General features: G+C 42.2%; 1 protein-coding gene, 2 non-coding genes and 2 pseudogenes across 3 annotated transcripts; 4 read left to right on the top strand and 1 right to left on the bottom strand.

Moving 5' to 3' along the window:
* The first annotated feature begins 3,484 nt into the window (after positions 1-3,484).
* Positions 3,485-3,648, top strand: LOC127510299 (U1 spliceosomal RNA). Its single transcript, XR_007929543.1, has one exon. It is a non-coding gene; the product is annotated as a U1 spliceosomal RNA (small nuclear RNA).
* Positions 3,649-4,660: 1,012 nt separating this feature from the next.
* Positions 4,661-7,850, top strand: LOC127510143 (transposon TX1 uncharacterized 149 kDa protein). Its single transcript, XM_051889633.1, is given in 8 exon segments — positions 4,661-4,740; positions 4,742-4,955; positions 4,957-5,067; positions 5,070-6,804; positions 6,807-7,029; positions 7,031-7,051; positions 7,053-7,339; positions 7,342-7,850. Coding segments are annotated over 8 exon segments (3,180 nt in total).
* Positions 7,851-8,430: 580 nt separating this feature from the next.
* Positions 8,431-8,611, top strand: LOC127510313 (uncharacterized; annotated as a pseudogene).
* Positions 8,612-9,079: 468 nt separating this feature from the next.
* On the top strand, positions 9,080-9,241 carry LOC127510300 (U1 spliceosomal RNA). The gene has a single exon (XR_007929544.1). It is a non-coding gene; the product is annotated as a U1 spliceosomal RNA (small nuclear RNA).
* A 10,050-nt stretch (positions 9,242-19,291) lies between these two features.
* LOC127510303 (uncharacterized) lies at positions 19,292-19,444 on the bottom strand (annotated as a pseudogene).
* Between the last annotated feature and the right edge of the window lie 4,733 nt (positions 19,445-24,177).

Genomic DNA, 24,177 nt, shown 5'->3' with positions numbered 1-24,177 from the left:
CCAGTAGATGGTAAATTAACTCCCGTTTTCTTTTCAGACTACGTTATGCTTTCTTGCAGTCTTTCATTTCCAACAGGTGTGATGACAGGTGGAGGGATGTGGAGGCTAAACTGCTCCCTGTTGGAAGACCTAGATATCATGACAGACTACAGGGAGCAGTACATGCAATGGCAGACCTTACAAGACTTCTATGATTCACAAGCACAGTGGTGGGAGATGGTGAAGGGAAAGACCAAGACCTTTTTTAGATGGGCAGGGAAAAAGAAAAAAATCAAAAGAAAAGAGATGAATGGTGGGACTGCAAAAGAAGCTACAACGTTACTTTTATCTTCTTAATCAGGGTTTTGATTTTAATGATGAAATAAAACAAGAAAGAAATTTCAGAATTGGCTGAGGTTAAAAGTAGAGGTATTATTTTCAGAAGCAAAGAAAGGGAAATAGAGGAAGGTGAGAAATTCACAAGATACTTTTTTAAGAAAATCATTAATGGAGGTGGAGCAATGGTAAAATTGAGAAACAAAGAAGGAGAAACGATGACAGACACAAATGGTATTTTATCAGTAGTAGAAAGTTTTTATGAGGAACTTTATGAAGAAAAGATAAGTGATGATAGCATTTTAAGCGAAATTTTAACGTGCATAGAGAAAACAGTAAAAGATAATACCGCTCTGACAAATTATTTTAACCTCTCTGAGATAGATAAAAGTGTAAAGAATTTTAAAAAAGGGAAATCTCCTGGAGGTGATGGACATCCCTTAGAATTTTATTTGACCTTTTGGGACATTTTAAGACAAGACTTACTGGCTGTTTTTAATGACTTTGATAATCTCGACCGACTCCCTGACAGTTTTAGGATGGGAATAATGACCTTGCTACACAAAAAAGATGACAAGACAGATCTAAAAAATTGGCATCCTATAACTCTTTTAAATTTCGATTGCAAACTTCTAACAACACGAATGTAAACAGTTTTAGCAGATCTGATCCACCCAGATCAAGCCTGCGCCGTCCCTGGGAGGCAGATCACGGACAGCCTCGTACTGATAAGAGACGCTATCTGTTATGCAAGAGACAGAAATATTTGGCTGATAGTTTTAAATTTAGATTTTGAAAAAGCATTCGACCGAGTCTCGCACCATTACTTGTTTCAAGTTTTGGGAAAAATGGGGTTTCCTGGGAGATTCTTAGCTTGGGTGGGGTTGCTGTATAAGGATATAACCAGCAAAATCCTAGTTAACGGTAATCTTTCAAAAGCGATAGATATACGCAGCAGTGTCCGTCAGAGCTGTCCTTTATCTCCCCTCCTGTATGTGGCTTGCATTGAACCCTTAGCGCAGGTTTTGAGAAGGGATCCATGGATTAATGGACTGACTAGACCCGGGACTGGAGGACTGACTGCAAAGACTGTTTTATATATGGATGACGTTAACCTTTTATGCACTGATGTTTTATCAATACAGAGGACTATGGACTTGACAGACTGGTTTGGGAAAGCGTCGGGAGCCAGACTTAACAGAGACAAGACCCAGGCACAGTTTTACGGCCCATGGAAACCCATTGAGCCTGCTGGACTGGACATTAGTATTGAAAAGACAGACTTAAAAATACTGGGCATCAAATTTGACAGAGACGGGGGAGGGAGTGGAAATTGGCATGACGTGATGGGTAAAGTGAGGAAAAAATTGGGGTTCTAGAGACTGAGACAGCTGACTTTTGAAGGAAAGGTTTTAATCATAAAAGCTGTGATTTTACCCTTGTTTTTATTATTGTGTTCTGTCTTCTTTACCCCCAGATTATTTCTTATGTCCTTAGACCCCCACAGGAAATAAAACATGGCACGGTCCAAGTGGGAGAGGCTAAAAAGAGTAACCATGAAGAAAGCACCCCAAAACAGAGGAAAAGGCGTACCAGACCCCTATTTGTTCTTAGGAGCTTTTTATACTGCACTACACATAAAACATGCCCTGGCCCCATCCAAACAAGACAAAACAGCAGCCATGGTCCAGTTTTGGATGGGGTCCTATTTAAGAGCCCTAAAAATTTTACCGAAAGGCTTGACAATGCCACTTGCTTTTGACCAACCTCTGGCATAAGCCCATATAAAGAAGTTTTTAAAGAATTTTAATTTGGAAAAAGAAAGTGTGACTATTTTAACTAATCATCGGCCCGGTCAGGGCCGTGATGCACTCCCGAGGCATGTCAAAGAACTCCATCTGCCCAGGTGTGGCGCGCCCGAGACCGTGAGGCACACGCTTTGGGATTGCAGTGCTGTGAGGGACCTGTGGGCGAAGGCTGGCCCCCAGCAATTCCCGTACCTGCCAGTAGGGGGGGTCCCAGACTACCCAATGGGGAGAGCAGGGGTGAGCCAAGAGGAAATGCCAGCAAAAACACCTCCCAAGCTCTGGCTCACCATCCTGTGTATTAAAGACGCCATATGGACCTCCAGAAACCTACTGGTAGGGAAGCGCATGCAGGTGTCCCTCGACGCCACCCTCCAGCTGGCAAAATCAAGGCTGCAGGAGTACACCGCATGTTGCCATTCAGATGTGGAGGGTCGAAGTTTCACAAGAAAGGTCCCCATAGCCATGAGCCCTGACTGACCGTAGATGCCCCCCGAACACCTTGGGCGGGGCAGCAGTGCCTCGGTTTAAGAGGATCTCCTCTGGGCCCAGAAGGGCCAGGTCTTTGGGACTGTTTATGGGGAACTGAGCTGATGGTCATCTTTTTTTAAGGACACACCCGTTCTCGTACAATGGAAGAGAGAGCTTTTAATCCCGTTTTTTGTTTTGTTTTAACGCACACTGGTTTTAACACTACAGATACATAACACAAACAACACTCCACACAAAATGTTTTTATTTTTGTAAAAAGACTGCTCTTTGGTTGTTTTATTGTGTTTTGTTATTTTTTGAGACTTTCCATAATGCATAAAACACAATAAATGTATCATGTGTTGTAACAAAATGATCGCATCGACCTGGTATTACAGTGTCTCCAGGAACGGTGTGCTTCCCCTTTTTGGGGACTGCAAATTGTTGTGGCTAACAGCAGAAGGAATGTCGCTGGAGCTTCACGAAAAGTCTCTACCTACCTGTGGGGGGACGGCTGGCATGGGGGTGCTGTCTCGCACCCTTATGAAGCGGTCGCCATTGTTCCAAAGCGGTGGTTCCCAAACCAGCACTGCACGTCTTGGATGTCACTCTTGTCTGGTGCACCCATCTGAGGTCTTGGAGTCTTTACTAGCAAGCTGATGAGTGGAATCAGGTGTGTTTGATTAGGGAGACATCTAATCAAACACGCGTGATTGATGGGAACCACTGCTCTAAAGGACCACAGCTCGTGTAGGTGCTTGGCAGTTTGCAGGCTTGAAGGCATGGTCACGGAAATCGCAGTCAAGTAAGTCCTTTGCTTGGGGAGGGGGGTCACCGTTGATGAGGATGGCAAAGAGGGATAGGGTAGCCTCTGACTGGAGGCCTGGGGACTCATACTTACCTGGCAGGGGAGACACCATGATCAGGAAGGTGGTTTACCCAGGGTGAGGCTTGGCCATTGCACTCCGGTTGTGCTGACCCCTGCGAATTCCCCAAATGTGGGAATCTAGACTGCATAATTTATGGTAGTGGGGGACTGTGTTCACGCTCTCCCCTGAACATACTGGTTGAAAGCAGATTAGGTGGTGCTGTGGTTTTTAACAGTTGTCTGTGGCTCCGTTTCCATACGTGTTTGCACGCCCCTTTTTGGAGTCGTGTGTTGTGTGCTCACCTAGTTTTGCAAAGTTCTGAGTTTTCGTTTAGGGACGATAGGCTTGCGATTATTTATTTATTTATTTTTTTTATTCAAAGAAATTGATGGAAGGCTCCTGGGGATGTCACGATCTTGACTTCTCCAGAAGACTTTACGTTTTAAACCTGAAGAACTGAACTGTATTGTGACTCTGCCAAAAATCATTCAGGTGGGAAACAGCTCTAAAGCTAACATCATAGCTTTTGTTCAGGGGCAGAGATCTGAATCAGTAAAATCTCAGTTCTCCATGTTTACTGTTGAAAAGCTTTCTGATAATACACTTAAAACTGTGATTGTTAGAATGTTTAATGAGACAGTGACTGGGGAGGAAATTTGTGTCTGGTTGGGTAAATTTCAAATTCTCTGCCAGCCTCAGGGATTGGGCAGGAAAGAGGAAGTGGGGTGGCTAAAGGGGCGGAGTCACAGATTGAAACGAAACAGGGGGAGGGAACCACTCCCAGACAAGACAAAGGAAATTAAACAAAAGATGAGTATGCCATCAAGGGGGAGTGAAACTGACTGTTCACTCCCCAATGCTCAAGTACAAAAAAGGCCTGCGGGATCTGCTCTGCATGACGCAGAGGAGAAAAAGCTGAGGGTAGCACATAGGTCAGATAGTTCTTTATCAGAAGATCTGAACCGGATGTGGCCCCCCGAGTCTCTTAATGAGGTTTCTTCTTTGCACATCAACAACATCGTCGCCGAAGGATCTCTCTGTGGAACCTGAGGTGGCAAACATTTCCCCTACTGCCCCCAGTATCCATGGGAGAACAGAAGGGCAAGTGTTACAAGAAATTACTTGATTTTAATCTGTCTTTGTAGTTGTTAAGTGTCTTCTTTTATCATTTAAGGGCTCATCCTTTTAACCACGTTGCTCATGGCCCTCACAATCTCCACAATCAATGTAAGAAGTGTGAGGTCCATTTTAAGAGCACAAAACTTTTTAAAAAAACTTTTAAGAGTCAGATGTGTTTTTATTGCAAGAGTGTGCTCTGCCTTTTTTAACCAATTACAGGAAATCGGAGGAGCTTTGGACCTCTGGACCCTCCCTCTGGAGCGGTTCCAACTTCAACAAAAATGACGGGGTTGCCATTTTAATTAATAATCCCAATGTCTTGGTGAAGGGAAGCACAGTGATAAGGAATGGGCAGGCAATTTTAGCAAATCTGACTTTTTTTAGATAAGAGTTTTAATGTTCTTAATGTGTGTGGTTTTACTGACAAGAATGAAAGATATGAGCTTTTAGAAGACTTGCAGCCCCACATGTTAGGTAGAGCTCCACTGGTGTGGTAGCAGGGGATTTTACTTGTGTTTTATCCCAGAAAGACAGAAAGAGAGTAGAGGATTTTAAAGTTGACAAAACATCGGTTTTATTGCAGGGTTTAGTCAGAGATTTTAAATTAGTTGACTGTTTTAAAACAACGCATCAGAGAGAGCAGGGCTTCACCTGGTTCAGTGGTGATGGCACCAGAGCCTCTCGCATTGACTACATTTTTACAAGAGACTGCCCGCCAACCGACGCAACATTAACCCCTCTATTTTTCTCAGACCACATAATGCTGTCAAGCACCCTTTCACTGCAAACTGGTGTGACAGTAGGGGGTGGGCTGTGGAAGCTGAACTGCTCCCTTTTAGAGGACGAGGAGATAGCCAGAGAGTATAGTGAGCAGTTCAGCCAATGGCAGACCCTCCAAGACTTTTACGACTCACGTGCACAGTGGTGGGAGATGGTGAAGGAACGGACTAGACAGTTTTTTAGAAAGATAGGTAGGGATAAAAAGAACAGTTTAAAACGGCACATGATGGGGCTGCAAAAATGACTACAAAGGTATTTTAACCTTATAAACACAGGTTTTGATTTTAATGAAGAGATCAAAAATGTAAAAGAAGAGGTGTCAGTTTTATCCGAAAGTCAAAGCAAAGGTGTCATTTTAAGGAGCAGGGAAAAGGATATAGAAGAAGGTGAAAGGTGTACCAGGTATTTTTTTAAAAAGATAATTTCACGGGGTGGGGCAATCACTGTTTTAAAAAGTGAAGGAAGGGAAGCTCAAACTACAAAAGAAATTTTAAAGGAAACTTAAGTATTTTATGAAAACTTATATAATACCAAGAAAGTACACAATGACACGTTAAGGGAAGTTTTAGAGTGTTTAGAAAAGAAAGTGGACAGTAAATGTGCCGTTTTATCTCAAGATTTTACAATTTTAGAAATTCACAAAGCTCTTAAAAGTTTTAAACGAGGAAAGTCCCCCGGAATAGACGGACTTCCTCTAGAGTTTTATTCAACTTTTTGGGATATTTTAGCACATGACTTACTGACTGTTTTTAAAGAATTTGAGACTCTTGAAATACTTCCTGACAGCTTTAGAATAGGGATAGTTTCACTTTTACACAAAAAAGGAGAAAAGACTGACTTACGGAACTGGCGACCTATTACACTTTTAAATTTTGATTGTAAGATTTTTAGTAAAATTTTATCCATGCGTATGTTGACTGTTTTAGAGGACGTAATCCACCCAGATCAAGCATGCGCTGTGCCTGGAAGGAAGATCACGGACAGCCTGGTACTGATCAGAGATGCCATCTGTTATGCGAGAGACAGAAACATTCGACTGGTAGTCCTAAATTTAGATTTTGAAAAAGCATTTCACCACATCTCGCACCAGTTCCTCTTTAAGGTCCTGGAAAAAATGGGGTTTCCAGGGAGGTTTATAGCCTGGGTGGGACTGCTGTGCAACTGTCTGGTTAGCAGAATTTTGGTTAATGGGCATTTATCCAAAGCTGTGAATATTCACAGCGGTGTCCATCAGGGGTGTCCTTTATCTCCCCTCCTGTATGTGGCTTGCATTGAGCCACTGGCACAAATCTTGAGAAAGGATAAATGGATTAAAGGACTGGACGTCCCAGGGACTGTTGGACCGACAGCAACCTGTGTTTTATATATGGACGACGTAACCCTTTTAGCAACTGACCTTTTATCAGTACAAAGAGCATTGGACTTGACTGACTGGTACGGTCAGGCCTCGGCGCTAAGCTCAACAGGAGTAAGTCCGAGGCCCAGCTCTTTGGGCTGTGGGGAAACGTGGACACAGGCAGACTGGATTTGGATTTTAAAAACAATGACCTGACAGTTTTAGGGGTAAAACTTGACAGAGAGGGTGGAGGACGGGGAAACTGGACTGACATTTTAGGGAAAGTTAGACAAAGACTGGGGTTTTGGGGACTCAGACTAATGACAATTGAAGGGAATTTTACCACTAATTTTACTTGTCTGTTTTTAGTCCCCCAAGACGATTCCTGGCCAACCTGGAGAGGGCGGTATTTTATTTCCTGTGGGGGTCCAAGTGGGAATGATTGAAAAGGGAGGTCTTTAAAAAAAGAAAGGAAAATGGCGGGAAAGGCCTCCTGGACCCCCACTTGTTTTTAGGCAGCCACTTTACCGCCCTCCACATTGGATATGCGCTGACCCCATCCAGAGAGAATAAGACAGCGGCCATGGCTCATTTCTGGATGGGGTCCTACTTAAGAAGCTTAAAGATTTTACCTATCGACTTGAAAACCCAGTGTCTTTTAATTTGCCAAAAGAGTACAGTTTTATCAAGAAATTTTTAAAGAAATACCTCTTAGAGACAAATGACGTCACCATTTTAACTAACTACAAATCTCTCATCTCTCTTATGCAGGACCGGGAAATGGTGAGTCCAGTTCCAGGCCTCACACTAAGTGAGGCCAAAGATGTTTGGAGGAACACAGCCCACCCAGCTCTCCAGAACAGGCACAAGGACTTATCGTGGATGACTCATGAGATCCTCCCGGTCAGGGCGGTTATGCACTCCAGAGGCATGGCCAAAACCCCCATCTGCCCACGGTCCGGATGCAACTGCCCGGAGACCGTCCGACATCTGCTCTGGGAGTGTGGCGTAGCGCGGGACCTGTGGACCAAGACCGGCCCCCTGGTTTTCCTGTGCCTGCCAGTGGGTGGGGCCCAGGTGGACTTCAAGCTCGCTATCCTGGGGGTGGGTCAGGGCTTGAAGGAGATGACAACAACAAAATTTGCCTTGCTCTAGCTCACCCTAAACATCATAATACCATCTGGGCTACCAGAAACCTGCTGGTGGGGAAACGCGTGACAGTCCCCCTCCACGAGCAGAAAATAACATCAATGCTGCAGGGTGGGCCACATGTCGTCATTCGGATGGGGGGGTCAGGGTCGCACGAAAGGGTCCCGGCCGCCACCGACCTTGGCCGCCCGTAGATGCACCCTCACTAATCTGGCTACGGGAACAGCGGGCTGGAGGAGAAGGGATTTCCTCTGTGCCCTAGAAGCGGGGAGTCCTGGGCCTGTTCTGGAGACCTGGAGTGAATGGTCTTTCTTGATAGGGACTCACCCCTGGTCCTGCACAACAGAGGATTTTTAAATAGAATGATTTTATTTTGTTTTATCTTGCTTATATTTATTTGCTATTTATTTTTCATTCTTTTATACTTTCTTTTAACACCACACTGCCTTGCATACATGGACTTTTACACAACACATGACATTGACTGATTTCAACTAGAATTGTGTCATTTTTGGTTTTATTCTGTATAAACAAGTATGTTTTTAAAGACAAGAAATGTGTGGTTTGAATGAAAAAATGTGACAATAAAACTTTTTTTCGAAAGAAAAAAAAAATCTGTTCTTATCAGTTTAATATCTGATACGTCCCCTATCTGGGGACTACATATTAAATGGATTTTCGGCTCATGGAGCCGGAACCGGGGCTTGCTCTGTCCACTCGACGCATCGACCTGGTATTGCAGTGTTTTCAGGAATGGTGTGCTTCCCCTTTTTGGGGACTGCAAATTGTTGTGACTAATAGAAGAGGGAATGTCGCTGGAGCTTCACGAAGAATCTCTACCTACCTGCGGGGGGACGGCTGGTAGGGGGGTGCTGTCTCGCACCCTTATGAAACGGTCGCCATTGTTCCAAAACAGTGGCTCCCAAACCAGCACTGCACGTCTTGGATGTCACTATTGTCTGGTGCACCCATCTGAGGTCTTGGGCTGATGAGTGGAATCAGGCGTGTTTGATTAGGGAGACATCTAATCAAACATGCCTGATTGATGGGAACCACTGCTCTGAAAGACCACAGCTCGTGTAGGTGCTTGGCAGTTTGCAGGCTTGAAGGCATGGTCACGGAAATCGCAGTCAAGTAATGGAAGGGACACGCCCTTCCTTCGCTTGGGGGGGGTAACCGTTGATGAGGATGGCAAAGAGGGATAGGGTAGCCTCTGACTGGAGGCCTGGGGACTCATACTTACCTGGCAGGGGAGACACCATGATCAGGAAGGTGGTTCACCCAGGGCGAGGCTCGGCCATTGTACTCCGGTTGTACTGACCCCTGCGAATTCCCCAAATGTGGGAATCTCAACTGCATAATTTATGGTAGTGGGAGACTACGTTCACGCTCTCCTCTGGACATACTGGTTGAAAGCAGATTAGGTGGTGCTGTGGTTTTTAACAGTCATAGCGTTGTCTGTGGCTCCATTTCCGTACTCGTTTGCACACCCCTTTTTGGAGTCGTGTGTTGCATGTGCTCACCTAGTTTTTCAAAGTTCTGAGTTTTCGTTTAGGGACGATAGGCTTTTGGGGGCACTTGACTATGCCCATTTTCTAAATGACCCCGTGGTAGCTATTGTCCCGACCGACTCAAATCCATGACAAATGAAATGGAGAACATAGTCGGGTTGGTAGGTTGCAAGAAAAAGAGATTTATTACTATAAATACAAAAATATATAAACCAAGAAATCAACAAAACCAAACACAATTTCTGTCAGACACATCAATAATCAAACATCAGACAGAAGCAAATTTAAATGAATAAGGAAATCAAAATAAACTAACAAAGACCAAAATCAAAACCAAAGCACCCAGGAGCAAGCAACACACCACACCAAACAAAGCCTGAGCTTTTAAGTCCAAGTGACAAGAATCAATCCAGATCACAAATCTCCACCAGTCTAATCAGCTCTCCAACTACTTCCAGCAACCTTGGCGCCTAGGAAGCAAATTAAGAAAAGAACAGGGAAAATGGGACAAATCCTATGACACTTAGAGAACATAACTGCTGATGCCTTATCTCGTATCCATGTAGTCTGAGTCTTTAATGTGGTGAATATCTAACAGGCATCCCTGTAAAAATAAGCACCACCTCATTAACCTTTGGTTAGGGTTCTGTGACGAGTGAAGAAAAAAACGAAAGGGTTGTGATCAGTAAAAACCACCAGAGGTCCCTCAGACGAACCCACATACACTTCAAAGTGCTGTAAAGCCCAAATGAAAGCAAATAAGCAAAACAAAAAAGCAGAGCTCCGTAAACAACCCTGAAGAGCAGAATCCTCGAGACAGATTTCGTCTACCTCCCCCCCCCTACACTGACAGAAGTCGACGCTAAAACTGTAGCGTCACAAATAGCACAAGAATCTGTTAGAAAAACAGGTTTGATAGGAGTGTCAAGCACATTGGTTTTGTCCCAGCTACTTGATATTGTGTCAAAGCAATCTCTAAAAGCATAAGAAATCTGGCGAGCAACAGCCACAAAGTTTTCTTGAAATGGTAATCCGACAACAGGCAACGACGCGAGGGCCTGGTCATCTGGTTGCAAAGAGCGCACCTTTGCACGAGGATCAAAAAGCAATTTCATTCGGTCCTGAGCTTTACACACACATGCTTTTGCCAACTGGCAAGACTCAAAATCTCTTCGACAAAAATCACCAACATATGACAGAACATTCTTTGGTGGCTCGGATGGCTGGCTGATGGCCAGAATCGGATAAAGAGGTACAGGTTTCGATGACTGATTTGACTTTTCCACAAGTTGACACATGTGACAAGATTTAATGTACTTGGATACATCACGCTTCACTTTTGGCCAAAAGAAACATTTCCAGAGTAACTTATATGTCTCTTTTACCCCCCATATGGCCAGATGTATCATGTGCCGTCTGTAACACAAATTGGTGGAGAGACTGAGGAATTACAATTTGTACAATGGGATCACCAATTGCAAACTCTCCCTGTGGCACCCACTTCCAAACCAACAACCCTTCGTCCAGGTAACACCCAGAAGAAAGACTGACGGTTGCGTCATAAGGGAACAATTCGATCAAACAGCTCAACAAGAGTTGAATCAGTTTTTTGTCCCTTAATCAAATCGTTGCATGACACAGCCGATCAAACATCAGACAGAAGCAAATTTAAATTAATAATGAAATCAAAATAAACAAACAAAGACCAAAATCAAAACCAAAGCACCCAGGAGCAAGCAACACACCACGCCAAACAAAGCCTAAGCTTTATAGAGGGAAGAACAGGTGTACATGGTTCACTTGATGAGTCTCCCAGTTTTTTTTCCTCCTGATCATGAATGACCTAGGGAGTCCAGAGAATTGTACTGCGGTGCTTTTGTGGAGGTTGATCGAAAAACCTAGGACCAGTCCGCGAAAGTAGGTTGTTTCACATAATCTCCAATATTTAACAAATGATCTGATCGACAGCAGTGGTCCTAGAGGCAAAGTACAAACTCACCGCGGCCCAGATGGGTGTCGCCTTTACCGGCTCTGGCCCCACTACTTCACAACGGCATTGCTTCTCAGCCTTTTGGTTAAGATCAAGTGTCTTGTCATTGGGCAGTATTGCGATCGCCTCTTTGTTGGTTTTTAGGTTGTGTTCTTTTATAACACTTTCCTATACCTTAAGAGGTATATTGTACTGCTCACAGCTGTATCTTTTACTATTTATTGGTTTTTAATAGTGTGTTGTTTTTGTTTTAAGGAGGAGATTTGGTTGAAAGAATTGGTCTGGAGGTAAGTGTTTTTTCTCTTCCTGTTTTAATTTTGTACTGTTTGGATAGTTCTTTTAGGTTTCAATTCAAAGCTGTGGGTGCCTCCAACATGTTGGCTGCCCGTGCCGGCGTGCGGAGGCACCACAGCATGCGTTTCACACTTTTTGAGAAAGATGGAAAGCTTGTTCAAATTTCTTGCTTGGATTTTTCCCGCAAGTTTGTTCAGCAAACTCTGAGATTCATACCTAATGATTTAAACTGTATCCTGTTCCTCTCTTTTAATAAAGGTTTTGATGTAAGTTTTAAGTCAGCTAGTTTGCTGAATGACTTCTGGACCAGATTTGAAAATGCAAAGACCCAATTTTCCATGTTTAAGGTGGAGAAACTGACTGACAATACCCACAAAATGGTTATTGTCCGAATGTTCAATGAAACCGTTAGTGGAGAAGATATATGTACTTGGCCTCTCACAGAGCAGTATCTACCCAACCAAGCCATGAAAAGGTTAGGTGAGGATGGTATCTGGAACTGTTCCTGGAGAATTCCCATTAAACAGTGGGAAGATCCCCAGGACTTCCAGGGCCTGAAACATCTTCCATCAGTGATTGTGCTTGGAGAAAACAGAGGCTACATTTATTATCAGGGAATGCCCAAGCTCTGTCGTAGATGTGGAGAGGTTGGGCATTTAGTGGAAGCTTGCCAGAAGTCTTTTTGTGGGAAATGTAGAGAAATTGGGCATACATTCGATGAATGTCCCTATGGCTGAAGGTGTAATCTGTGTGGAGACTCCAACCATCTCTACAGAGATTGCCCAAAATCTTTTGCCAACAAAGTTAAAGCACACAAAATGGCGGTTGAGAAAAGCAAACAAAATGATAACGAGGGGGCGGAGTTAAGTAGTGAGGAGCAACAGGGGGAGGATGATCAAAGGAAAGAGATAGGAGAAGACATCACAGAGGTAAGTGGAAATGCAGGGGAGGACACAGACGATTTACAGAAAGAAAGTCAATTAAGTGAGAAACTCCCCTGTGCTCAATCGATTAAGAAAAGAGAGTGGCAAACTCCCCTCTCTGGAAAGAAATAGAAAAGGAAAAAATGGGAAGAATTTCAGATTCCTCCTCATCGGAGGACCTGAATAGATCAAACAGCCAATGAGATTTCTTTCCTATTGATTGAGCTGAAATCATCCACACCCAGCAGCTCTCCCTGTGATTCAAAAGGAAAACAAGCTCAATCCTCAGCCTCCAATTTTGTGGAAATGCAGGAAGAGTTTGTTTTACAAGAAAATTTGTTTTTTAATGGTTAGCATGTTTTCACTTCTTTTAATACAATATGGTGTATCTGTCTTCTTTTATTCCTGTTTTAATGGTTACGACCATCACCATCTCAACTATAAATGTGAGAAGTGTGAGGTCACAGATGAGAGCACAATCTGTTTTAAGTACACAACCCTATGATTTGTTTTTACTACAGGAATGTACGCTACCCTTTTTAAATAACTACAAGACGTGGGAGGATAAGTGGCAACAAGGATCATCTATATGGAGTGGCTTAAACCACAATAAAGCAGATGGAGTAGCCATTCTGATAAAAAACCCACAAATCTTGGTGAAGAGGAGCACAATATTAATAGATGGACGGGCTCTTTTAGTAAATTTGACATTTTTAGGCAGGGATTTTAGTGTATTAAATTTTAACGGGCATACAGAAAAGAATGACAGATACAGTCTTTTAGAAGACATGCAACCCCACCTTTTAGGGAGAACCCCCTTAATCTTTGCTGGGGATTTTAATTGTATTTTAGGAAAAGGAGATAGGAGAGGAGCGGGGAGAGATTTTAAAAAGGACAAAACAACACATTTACTACAAGACATAATAAAAGATTTTAGATTAACGGACTGTTTTAAGATGATGCATCCTAAAGCGGGGTGCCACACTTGGTTCAGTAGCTATGGCTCCAAAGCTTCTCGAATAGATTATGTATTCATTAGAGACTGCCCGCCGAGAGATGCTAGAATCACCCCTGTCTTCTTTTCTGATCACGGCATGCTGTCATGCACCCTTTCACTTCCCCCAGGTGTGACTGTAGGGAAGGGTCTGTGGAAACTAAACTGCTCCCTGTTACAGGACAAAGAAATAGTAAATGAATACAGGGAGCAGTATAGTCAATGGCAGACCCTTCAAGACTTTTTTGATTCAAGAGCACAGTGGTGGGAGATGGTGAAGGGAAAGACCAAGACTTTTTTCATTTGGGCAGGTATTAAAAGGAAAAATAAAGAAAAGAAAAGAATGGTGGGGTTGCAAAAACGTTTACAACATTATTTTAACCTTTTAAATTTAGGATTTGATTTTAATGAAGAAATAACAGAGGTCAAAAAAGAGATGAGAAATTTATCAGAAATAAAAAGCAAAGGAGTCATCCTTAGAAGTAAGGAAAGAGAGATCGAAGAAGGTGAAAAATGTACGCGATATTTTTTTAAAAAGATTGTGAGTAAAGGTGGGGCAATGGTAAGCATAAAAAATAAAGAAGGAAATCTGATGACCAATACAAAGGATATTTTAATGGTGGTGGAAGATTTCTATGAGGTATTGTACAAGGAAAAAAACATAGATGAAGAAATAATAAATTAATTGCTAGATTTTATTTGAGAAAACAGTGAAGGAAGAAGAACTTTTAAGTAAAGACTTTAACAGATCAGAAATCACTGAGTGCTTGAAAAGTTTTAAAAGAGGTAAGTCCCCAGGTGCGGACGGACTTCCTTTAAAATATACGAGACATTCTGGGACATTTAATAACTTTGACAATACAAATCTTTTACCGGAAAGTTTTAGGATAGGCATTGTGATGCTTTTATATAAAAAAGATGATAAAGACCTGCAGAATTGGTGCCCCATTACTCTTTTAAATTTCGAATGCAAAATTTTTTGTAAGATTTTAGCAACACGCCTGTCAGGGTTTTTATCAGGGCTGATCCACCCGGATCAAACCTGTGCTATACGAGGAAGAAAGATCACGGACAGCCTCGTACTGATAAGAGACGCCATCTGTTATGCGAGAGACAGAAATATTCGGTTAGCAGTGCTAAATTTAGATTTTGAAAAAGCTTTTGACCGGGTCTCGCACCAGTACTTGTTTAAAGTACTGACTAAAATGGGGTTTCCAGGGAGATTCCTGGCATGGGTGGGATTGCTATATAGGGATATAAATAGCAGGATCCTGGTAAGTGGGCATCTCACAAAAGCAGTCAATATACGCTGCGGCGTCCGTCAGGGCTGTCCATTATCTCCCCTTCTGTTCGTAATGTGCATAGAACCGTTAGCACAGGTCTTAAAAAGGACTAATGGATCAGAGGACTTCCTATTCCAGGAACAGGGGGACTGACAGTAAAGACTGCACTGTATATGGATGACGTGGACATTTTATCAATTCAAAGGACCTTAGATTTGACTGACTGGTTTGGGAGGGCAAGCGGGGCTAAACTCAATCGAGCAAAAACACAAGCACAGTTTTATGGACCATGGAGACCCACAGACATGAACGGACTAGAAGTAACAATTAAAAGCACTGATTTTAAAATTTTAGGAGTAAAGTTTGATAAAGAAGGAGGAGGGAAAGGAAATTGGGAAGAGGTTTTAAATAAGGCAAAACAACGATTGGGGTTTTGGGGTCTAAGGAAGTTGACAACAGAAGGGGAAATTTTAATAATAAAAGCTGTTATTTTACCTCTAATGTTAATTTTATGCTCTGTTTTTAGCCCCCCAAGACGGTTCCTGCTGGCCCTGGACTGGGCAATATTTTATTTTCTGTGGGGATCCAAATGGGAGAGATTGAGGAGAGACGTAATGAAAAAGACTGAGACAAATGGAGGAAAAGGAGTACCAGACTTATATGTGTTTTTAAGATCCCATTTTACTGCACTATATATGCAATATGCCACATCACCATTAAACGACAACAAAACAACAGCAATGGTTAGGTTTTGGATGGGCTCTTACCTTAGAAGTCTAAAAATTTTAGAAAGTGACCACACAAAACCAGTAGCTTTTAACCAACCAACAACATATGGATTTATTAAAAAGTTTTCTAAAAAGTTAAATATGGAAAAAGAAGAAATAGACATTTTAACTAATCATACGTCGATCCTTTCTCTTGTGCAGGAGCGGGAGCAAGTGAGCCCAGTGCGCGGGCTCACTCTACAATGTAAGACTGAAAATATCTTAAGATATTTTAAAACGAACAAAGACATTTGCTTTACTGTTTCAACCCCCTCTCTCTTGCTACAAGGGCCATTTGGAAGGCACAAAGGTGTTGAAGGTGATCAAGGCCTGTAGGCCAAAATGTATATACATCGGGGGTCTACAAATGGTCACACCTTTAGTACAGTGGGGGAAGTTTTAATTTCCTGATTGGTCAGTTTGAATGTCTCATATTTTGGTTTCAGTCACATGGTCAAGGAAGGGATAAAAGAGGATTATAACTGTTGCTCTGGGTCTTTGATTCTTGGCTTTTCTTGGGCATTCTCTCTGGCCCTCTCTCTCTCTCTCTCTCTCTCTCTCTCTCTCTTTCACTCTCTCTCTCTCTATCTCTCAGGTAACTTTTGACATACATGCTGGGTACGATTAATGGTATATGATTTTATCATCTCATACATCTATTTTGTAAGTATGTTAAGTGTAACCATAATCAGATATTGTCATTAAACCCTTTCTATTACAAATGATGTGCTAACTAGTTTTGATTTAGTATTAACATTAATGTGCTCCCTATTGCAATACAATATTGTCACACTGTAGCAACGCTCTCCCACATATTTTGCTATTATAACTGCGCTTATTTCCGTCGTTGGTATAAGTTGCAGTGGGTGGTTATAGACAAGAAATGTACAGTTTTCTGCCATCTTGCTGATAACGTTTCTTTAGTCACTCGGCAACCCTACAGCCTGAACCCCTGTAGGAGCTCCACCCTTACAACAAGAAGCCCAGATCATTTGGCGCAGTGTGTCCCACCCAGCTCTTCTGAACAGGCACCGCGACTTGCCGTGGATGGTGGCCCACGAGATCCTCCCGGTCAGGGCCGTGATGCACTCCCGGGGTATGGCAAGGGACTCGAGATGCCCACGGCCCGGGTGTGGTGCACCCGAGACCGTGAGGCATGTGCTCTGGGAGTGCAGCACTGCGAGGGACCTGTGGGCAATGGCCGGCTCCCAGCAATTCCTGTGCCTACCAGTAGGGGAGGTCCTAACTTACCAGAGGATAATGGGTGGGTTGAGCCAGAGGGGAAAGCCAGCCACACCGTCTAAAAACCTCTGGCTCCCCATGGAAGACTCTATTTGGACCTCCAGAAACGGCTGGTGGGGAAGCACGTGCAGGTGTCTCTGCACGCCGCAATGGAGCTGGCTAAAAAGAGGCTGCAGGAGTATGCCGTACGAGGCTATTCAGATGTGGGAGTCGGAGCTTCACAGAAAAAGGTCCCCGTAGCCACGTGCCGTGGCTGCCGTAGATGCCCCACACAAACATCTGGAAGGGGCAGCGGAGCCATGGTTTAAGAGGGTCTCCTCTGGTAGCCTGAAGCGCCGGGCCTCGGTGCCTTGTTTGGATGAGCAGAGGGGAGACAATATTGTTAAGGTCTCACTTCGCTCCTGCACAGGGAAAGTTTGACTGTTTTATAAATGTCACAGCTAATACTAATAATCTTTTAAATTATTTTATTTCATTATTTAAATTATTTATCAGACATGCATTTCAATAATTTAAGTATTTAAGGAAACATTTTATTTTTTCTTTGGAAACTTCTTTTAAGACTAATCAATATAACAAATTTTACCTTCAAAGTGTATGAAGTGTAAACAAACCAAATGCTGTTTAGAATATATGAGTACGAATGTTACAATGAAATATGTCACACCTGGGAAACAAATGTAAATGTCGATGTGATTGATTATTATTGAAGTGAACAATAAAAAAATCAAGAAAAAAAAAAAATCTGTTCTTATCAATGTAGTCCCCAATGGGAGGACACCGGGGGTTACCAGGACCTGAAATATCTGCCCTCCATGATTGTGCTTGGAGAGAATAGTGGCTACATTCATTACCAGGGCATGCCAAATCTATGTCAAAAATGCGGTAGATTGGGGCATTTAGCCGAAGCATGCCAAGAATTAGTATGTTGGAAGTGTAAAGAAATTGGACATAATTTTGAACAATGTACCAATGGCAGGCGGTGCAATCTTTGTGGAGAATCAAACCATCTCTACAGAGACTGCCCTAAAATCTTTGCCAACAAGCTAAAAATGGCCGCTTCACAAGCTCACCAAACAAAGGGAGGAGGAGGCGGACCCTGAGGTTTTGGCGAGAATTTCAAATCCCTGGCCAGCCTCAGGGATTGGGCAGCAGGAAGGAAGTGGGGCGGTCACAGGGGCGGAGTCAAACATTCAAATCGAACTCAGAAAAGTTACCATCATTGAGAAAGACAAGGAAGGAGAGGAGAGAGAGGAAGAAACAGTTTTGGATAAGTGTACAGAATCCAGTGGGAGTGAAATTGAGTCGATAAGACATCGGTTTTATTACAGGGTTTAGTTAAAGATTTTAATTTAGTCGACTGCTTTAAAAATGTGCATCAAATAGAGGAGGGCTACACTTGGTTCAGTAGTGATGGTGCCAAAGCCTCTCGAATCGACTATATTTTTTACAAGGGACTGCCTGCCGACCGATGCTACAGTGACCCCCCCCCACGGGTGTGACGGTAGGGGGAGGGCTGTGGAAGCTGAACTGCTCCCTTTTAGAAGATAAGGATGTAGTTAAGGAATATAGGGGGCAGTTCAGCCAATGGCAGACCCTCCAAGACTTTTACAATACACGTACACAGTGGTGTTGGTGGACAAGACAGTTTTTTATGAAAGTAGGAAGGGACAAGAAGAATAGGGAAAAGAGACACATGATGGGGCTTCAAAAAAGACTACAAAGATATTTTAATCTCAAAACAATGTTTTTGATTTTAATGACGAAATTAGAGAAATTAAAAAAGAAATGTCAGTTTTATCCAGTTTTCAAAGTAAAGGGGTTCTTTTAAGAAGATGGTGAAAAATGTACTAGGGACTTTTTTAAAAAAGATAATAACAAGGGGAGGGGCTATAACCAGTGTAAAAGTAGAAGAGAGGGAAGTTAAAACAACAGATGAAATTTTAAAAGGGGTGGAAAGTTTTTACCAGGAGCTATATAGTCCTAAAGAAGTACACGATGACACTGTAAAGGAAGTCTTAAATTTTATAGTCAAAAAAGTTAATAGTAAAAATGAGCTTTTAATCCAAGATTTTACCTTTTTATAAATACAAAAAGCACTTACATTTTTTTAAGGGGGGGGGGAGTCCCCGGGAGCAGATGGACTCCCCCTAGAGTTTTATATTACCTTTTGGGATATTTTAGCTCACGAATTGAGACCCTTGACAGACTTCCAGACAGTTTTAGAACAGGGATAGTCTCTTTACTTTACAAAAAAGGTGACTGGACTGACTTGAAAAATTGGAGACCTACTACGCTTTTAAATTTCAATTGTAAACTTTTTAGTAAAATTTTAACTACACGTATGTTGACCGTTTTAGACTATGTCCTCCATTTCATTTGTCATGGCTTTGAGTCGGTGGTGACAGTAGCTACCACAGGATCATTTAGAAAACAGGCATGGCTGGGAGAAGAATTCCTGCTTCTTCCCCTAGTTTTGTGAGATTTCCACATTTGGGGAATTCGCAGGGGTCAGCACAACCAGAGTGCAATGGCTGAGCCTTGCCCTGGGTGAGCCACCTTCCTGATCGTGGTGTCTCCCCTGCCAGGTAAGTATGAGTCCCCAGGCTTCCAGTCAGAGGCTACCCTATCCCTCTTTGCCATCCTCATCAACGGTGACCCCCCCCAAGCAAAGTCAAGTCAAGTCAAGTCAAGTCACCTTTATTTATATAGCGCTTTTTACAATGTAGATTGTGTCAAACCCGCTTTACATTGATAACTGGTACATTGTTTGGCTGCACAGCAGCTCTTAAAGAATAGTGTCAATGCAGGCAGATCAAAGCACTGTTGAATATCAAATGTCAAGTCAAGTGTCCCCAACTAAGCAAGCCAGAGGCGACAGCGGCAAGGAACCCAAACTCCATCAGGTGGCAGACAGGTGGCAAAGGAAGGGCCTGTCCCTTCCATTACTTGACTGCGATTTCCGTGACCATGCCTTCAAGCCTGCAAACTGCCAAGCACTTACACGAGCTGTGGTCCTTTAGAGCAGTGGTTCCCATCAATCAGGCATTTGATTAGATGTCTCCATAATCAAACACACCTGATTCAACTCATCAGCTTGTTAGTAAAGACTCCAAGACCTCAGATGGGTGCATCAGACAAGAGTGACATCCAAGACTTGCAGTGCTGGTTTTGAAACCACTGCTTTGGAACAATGGCGACTGTTTCATATGGGTGCGAGACAGTACCCCCCTACTCCAGCGACAATCCCTCTGCTATTAGTCAAGTCACCTTTATTTATATAGCGCTTTTTACAATGCAGATTGTGTCAATGCAGCTTTACAGTGATAACTGGTATATAATTTAGGCTGCACAGCAGCTCTTAAAGAAAATGGTGTCATTGTCCATCTTAAGTAAATTCAGTATTGATTCATTCTGTTGTAAGAATCAATAGTTATTAATTTAGTTCATTTATCTATATCAGCACTGGAGTGAACAGTGATGTCATCATCCAGCTCAGTTCAGTTCGCATACAATGGTGTCAATGCAGGCAGATCAAAACACTGTTGAATATCAAATGTCAAGTGGCCCAACTAAGCAAGCCAAAGACGACAGCAGCAATGAACCCAAACTCCAACAGGTGACATCAGGTGTTAAAATGGAGAAAAAAAACCTTGGGAGAAACCAGGCTCAGTCGGGGGGCCAGTTCTCCTCTGGCAAACAGTGCTTTATTATGATTCAGGTAGCTATCATTAGTCCGATTGGGATCGCAACAGTCAAAGTATTTATTCCAGTTCCATCCAGTTGAGGATCGTATTCATCACGGCGGTATGGACAGTTTGTTGATGAACTGAGCCACTGTCTGTCGTGTCGATGAGACCTTCACAGTGGATGATCTAGTTGACTCAATCTCTGCTGACACTTCAGGGCTGTGTTGTGGTCATGTCAAGGCGCAGGTCCTTGATCTCACCTGGATACAGCCTGGTTCCGGCTGACCTAATTTATGCAGCCTAACAATCCTTTAACGGATTTGAAAACATAAATTGATAATGTGTTATGTGTATGCCAGGTTAAAGAGATGCGTTTTTAGTATAGATTTAAACTGACAGAGTGTGTCTGCTTCCCAAACAATGCTAGGAAGATTGTTCCAGAGTTTAGGTGCCAAATAGGAGAAGGATCTACTGCCTGCGGTTGATTTTGATATTCTAGGTATTATCAACTGGCCTAAATTTTGAGATTGCAACAGAATTCACGTCTATTGCAATCTATTGCGGACTATGATGCGTTAAGAGCTCGCTCAGGTACTGGGGAGCTAAACCATTTAGTGCTTTGTAAGTAATTAGCAAGATTTTAAAATCTATATGATGTTTAACAGGAAGCCAATGCAGTGTTAATAGAACCGGGCTAATATGGTCATACTTCCTGGTTCTAGTAAGAACTCTAGCAGCTGCATTTTGTACGAGCTGTAGTTTATTTATCAAGCGAGCAGGGCAACCACCCAGGAGAATGTTACAGTAATCTAGCCTTGAGGTCATGAACGCATGAACTAACTGTTCTGCATTTGTCATTGAGAGCATATGTCGTAGTTTAGATATATTTTTAAGATAGAAGAATGTGGTTTTACAGATGCTAAAAACATGGCTTTCAAATGAAAGATTGGTATCAAAGAGCACACCCAGGCTCCTAACTGACGACGAAGACTTAACAGAGTAGCCATCAAGTGTTAGACAGTATTCTAGGTTATTACGTGAAGAAGTTTTTGGTCCAAAAATTAGAATCTCTGTTTTTTCTGAGTTTAGTAGTAGGAAATTACTGGTCATCCGATTTTTTTTTTATATCAGCTATGCATTCCGTTAATTTTGTGAATTGGTAAGTTTTGTCAGGGTGCAAAGAAATATGGAGCTGAGTAACATCATCGTAACAGTGAAAACTAATGCCATGCTTCCTAATGATATCTCCCAAGGGTAGCATGTACAGAGTGAAAAGCAACGGTCCTAGTACTGACCCTTGCGGTACTCCATATTGAACTTGTGATCGATATGACATCTCTTTGTTTACTACAACAAACTGATAACGGTCAGATAAGTATGATTTGAACCATGACAATGCAATTCCACTAATGCCAACATAATTTTCGAGTCTATTTAAAAGAATATTGTGATCGATAGTGTCAAATGCAATAAGATCCAGTAACACTAATAGAGAGATACAACCACGATCTGATGATAAGAGCAGATCATTTGTAATGAGAGCAGTCTCAGTACTATGGTACAGTCTAAATCCTGACTGGAAATCCTCACAGATACCATTTCTTTCTAAAAAGGAACATAGTTGTGATGATACTGCCTTTTCTAGTATTTTTGACAAAAAAGGAAGATTTTAGATCGGCCTGTAATTGACTAATTCTCTAGGATCAAGTTGTGTTTTTTTAATGAGAGGTTTAATAATAGCCAGCTTAAAAGTTTTTGGTATGTATCCTAATGATAAAGATGAATTAACTATATTAAGAAGAGGATCTATGACCTCTGGAAGCATCTCTTTCAATAGCTTAGTCGGTAAGGAGTCTAACATACATGTTGTTGATTTTGATGATTTAACAAGTTTAGACAATTCTTCCTCTCCTAAAGCAGCTAATAAATTGAATTTTTCCTCAGGAATACTACAATGCACTAATTTTCAACATCGAGGTCTTCTAAGCCATCTAGTATGCTAAGGCGATGAAACTGATCAGGAAGATTATTTATAAAGCAATCTTTAGTGGTAGAAGTGATGGTTCTATCGTATTTGTGGCAGGGAGGCAGTTTAGCAGCCTTGGCTAAATATAGTATAATGATAATGATATGAGATGTCATCACTCTGCCTGCAGAATTTCAACGCCATCAATATCGATTCCATGTGACAAAATTAGATGATTACGACAATGAGTGGGTCCTGACACGTGTTGTCTAACTCCAATAGAGTTTAGAATGTCTGTAAATGCCAATCCCAAAGCGTCTTTATCATTATCTACATGGATATTAAAATCACGAACAACAAGGACTTTATCCGCAGCTAGTACTAACTCCGACAGAAAATCAGCAAATTCTTTGATAAAGTCTGTATGGTGCCCTGGTGGCTTGTATACAGTAGCCAGCACAAATGTCAACTTACATAACGTTACATAAAGCATCATCACTTCGAAGGAATTGTATTTGAAAGACTTTCAAGTAATACTGTAGATATTACTATAAATTACAGCAACACCTCCCCCTTTGCCTTTCTGACAAGGATTGTGTCGATAATCGTAACCTTGAGGGCTAGACTCATTTAAAGTAATGTAATCGTCTGGTTTTAGCCATGTTTCTGTCAAACACAGCACATCTAGATTATTGTCTGTGATAATATCATTTACAATAAGTTCTTTTGAAGAAAGGGATCTAATATTCAGCAACCCAAGCTTTATCATTTGTTTCAGTATTATCTCTGTTTTTAAATTTTTACTCTTAAATGGGTTTGGAAGATTTTTTGTATTTACTAATTCGGGGTACAGACACAGTCTCAATTTGATAATATCTACGTGAAAGAGTTTCTATGTGTTGGGATTTATCTGACTTCTGTGATGTGAGACAGCTAGCAGACGGTTGGTTTAGCCGGTCTGTCTGCTTCCTGACCTGGGCCCCAGTTTGTCATGTTTCAGCTCTAAGACTATGTGCCATATTACTAGAGAGAAGAGCAGCACCATCCCAGTAGGGATGGATACCATCTCTTTTCAACAGGTCAGGTCTGCCCCAAAAACTTTTCCAATTGTCTATGAAACCTATATTATTCTGTGGACACCACTTAGACAGCCAGCCAGCCATTGAGTCATGACAATCTTCTAACTATCTCATCACTCTGACGAACAGGAAGGGGACCAGAGCAAATTACTGTTTCAGACATTGTACTTGCGAGTTCACACATCTCTTTAATGTTAATTTTAGTGATCTCCGACTGGCGAAGTCGAACATTAGTGCCAACGTGAATAATAATCTTAGAGTATTTACAATTAGCAATTAAATTTGCTTTGATGTCAGGTGCTTTGGCTCCCGGCAAACATGTGACTATGGTGGGTGGTGTCTCTATTTTCACATTTCGTGTAATAGAATCGCCAATAACTAGGGCACTTTCAACAGGATTCTCAGTGGGTGCGTCACTGAGTGGGGAGAACCTGTTTGATGTTCTTATCGGAACGGAAAAGTGGTGTTTTCCGCGACTATGCCATCTCACCGTTACCCAATTGCCCTGCTGCATGGGCTCTACAGTCAGAACTGAACAATGAACAATGTACTGAACAATGAGTTCACTAAGCTAGTCGCATCCAAAACAGTATCT

Source organism: Ctenopharyngodon idella, chromosome 3, assembly GCF_019924925.1.
Source record: "Ctenopharyngodon idella isolate HZGC_01 chromosome 3, HZGC01, whole genome shotgun sequence".
NCBI lineage: Eukaryota > Metazoa > Chordata > Actinopteri > Cypriniformes > Xenocyprididae > Ctenopharyngodon > Ctenopharyngodon idella.
This window is presented reverse-complemented; position numbering and strand designations above follow the sequence as displayed.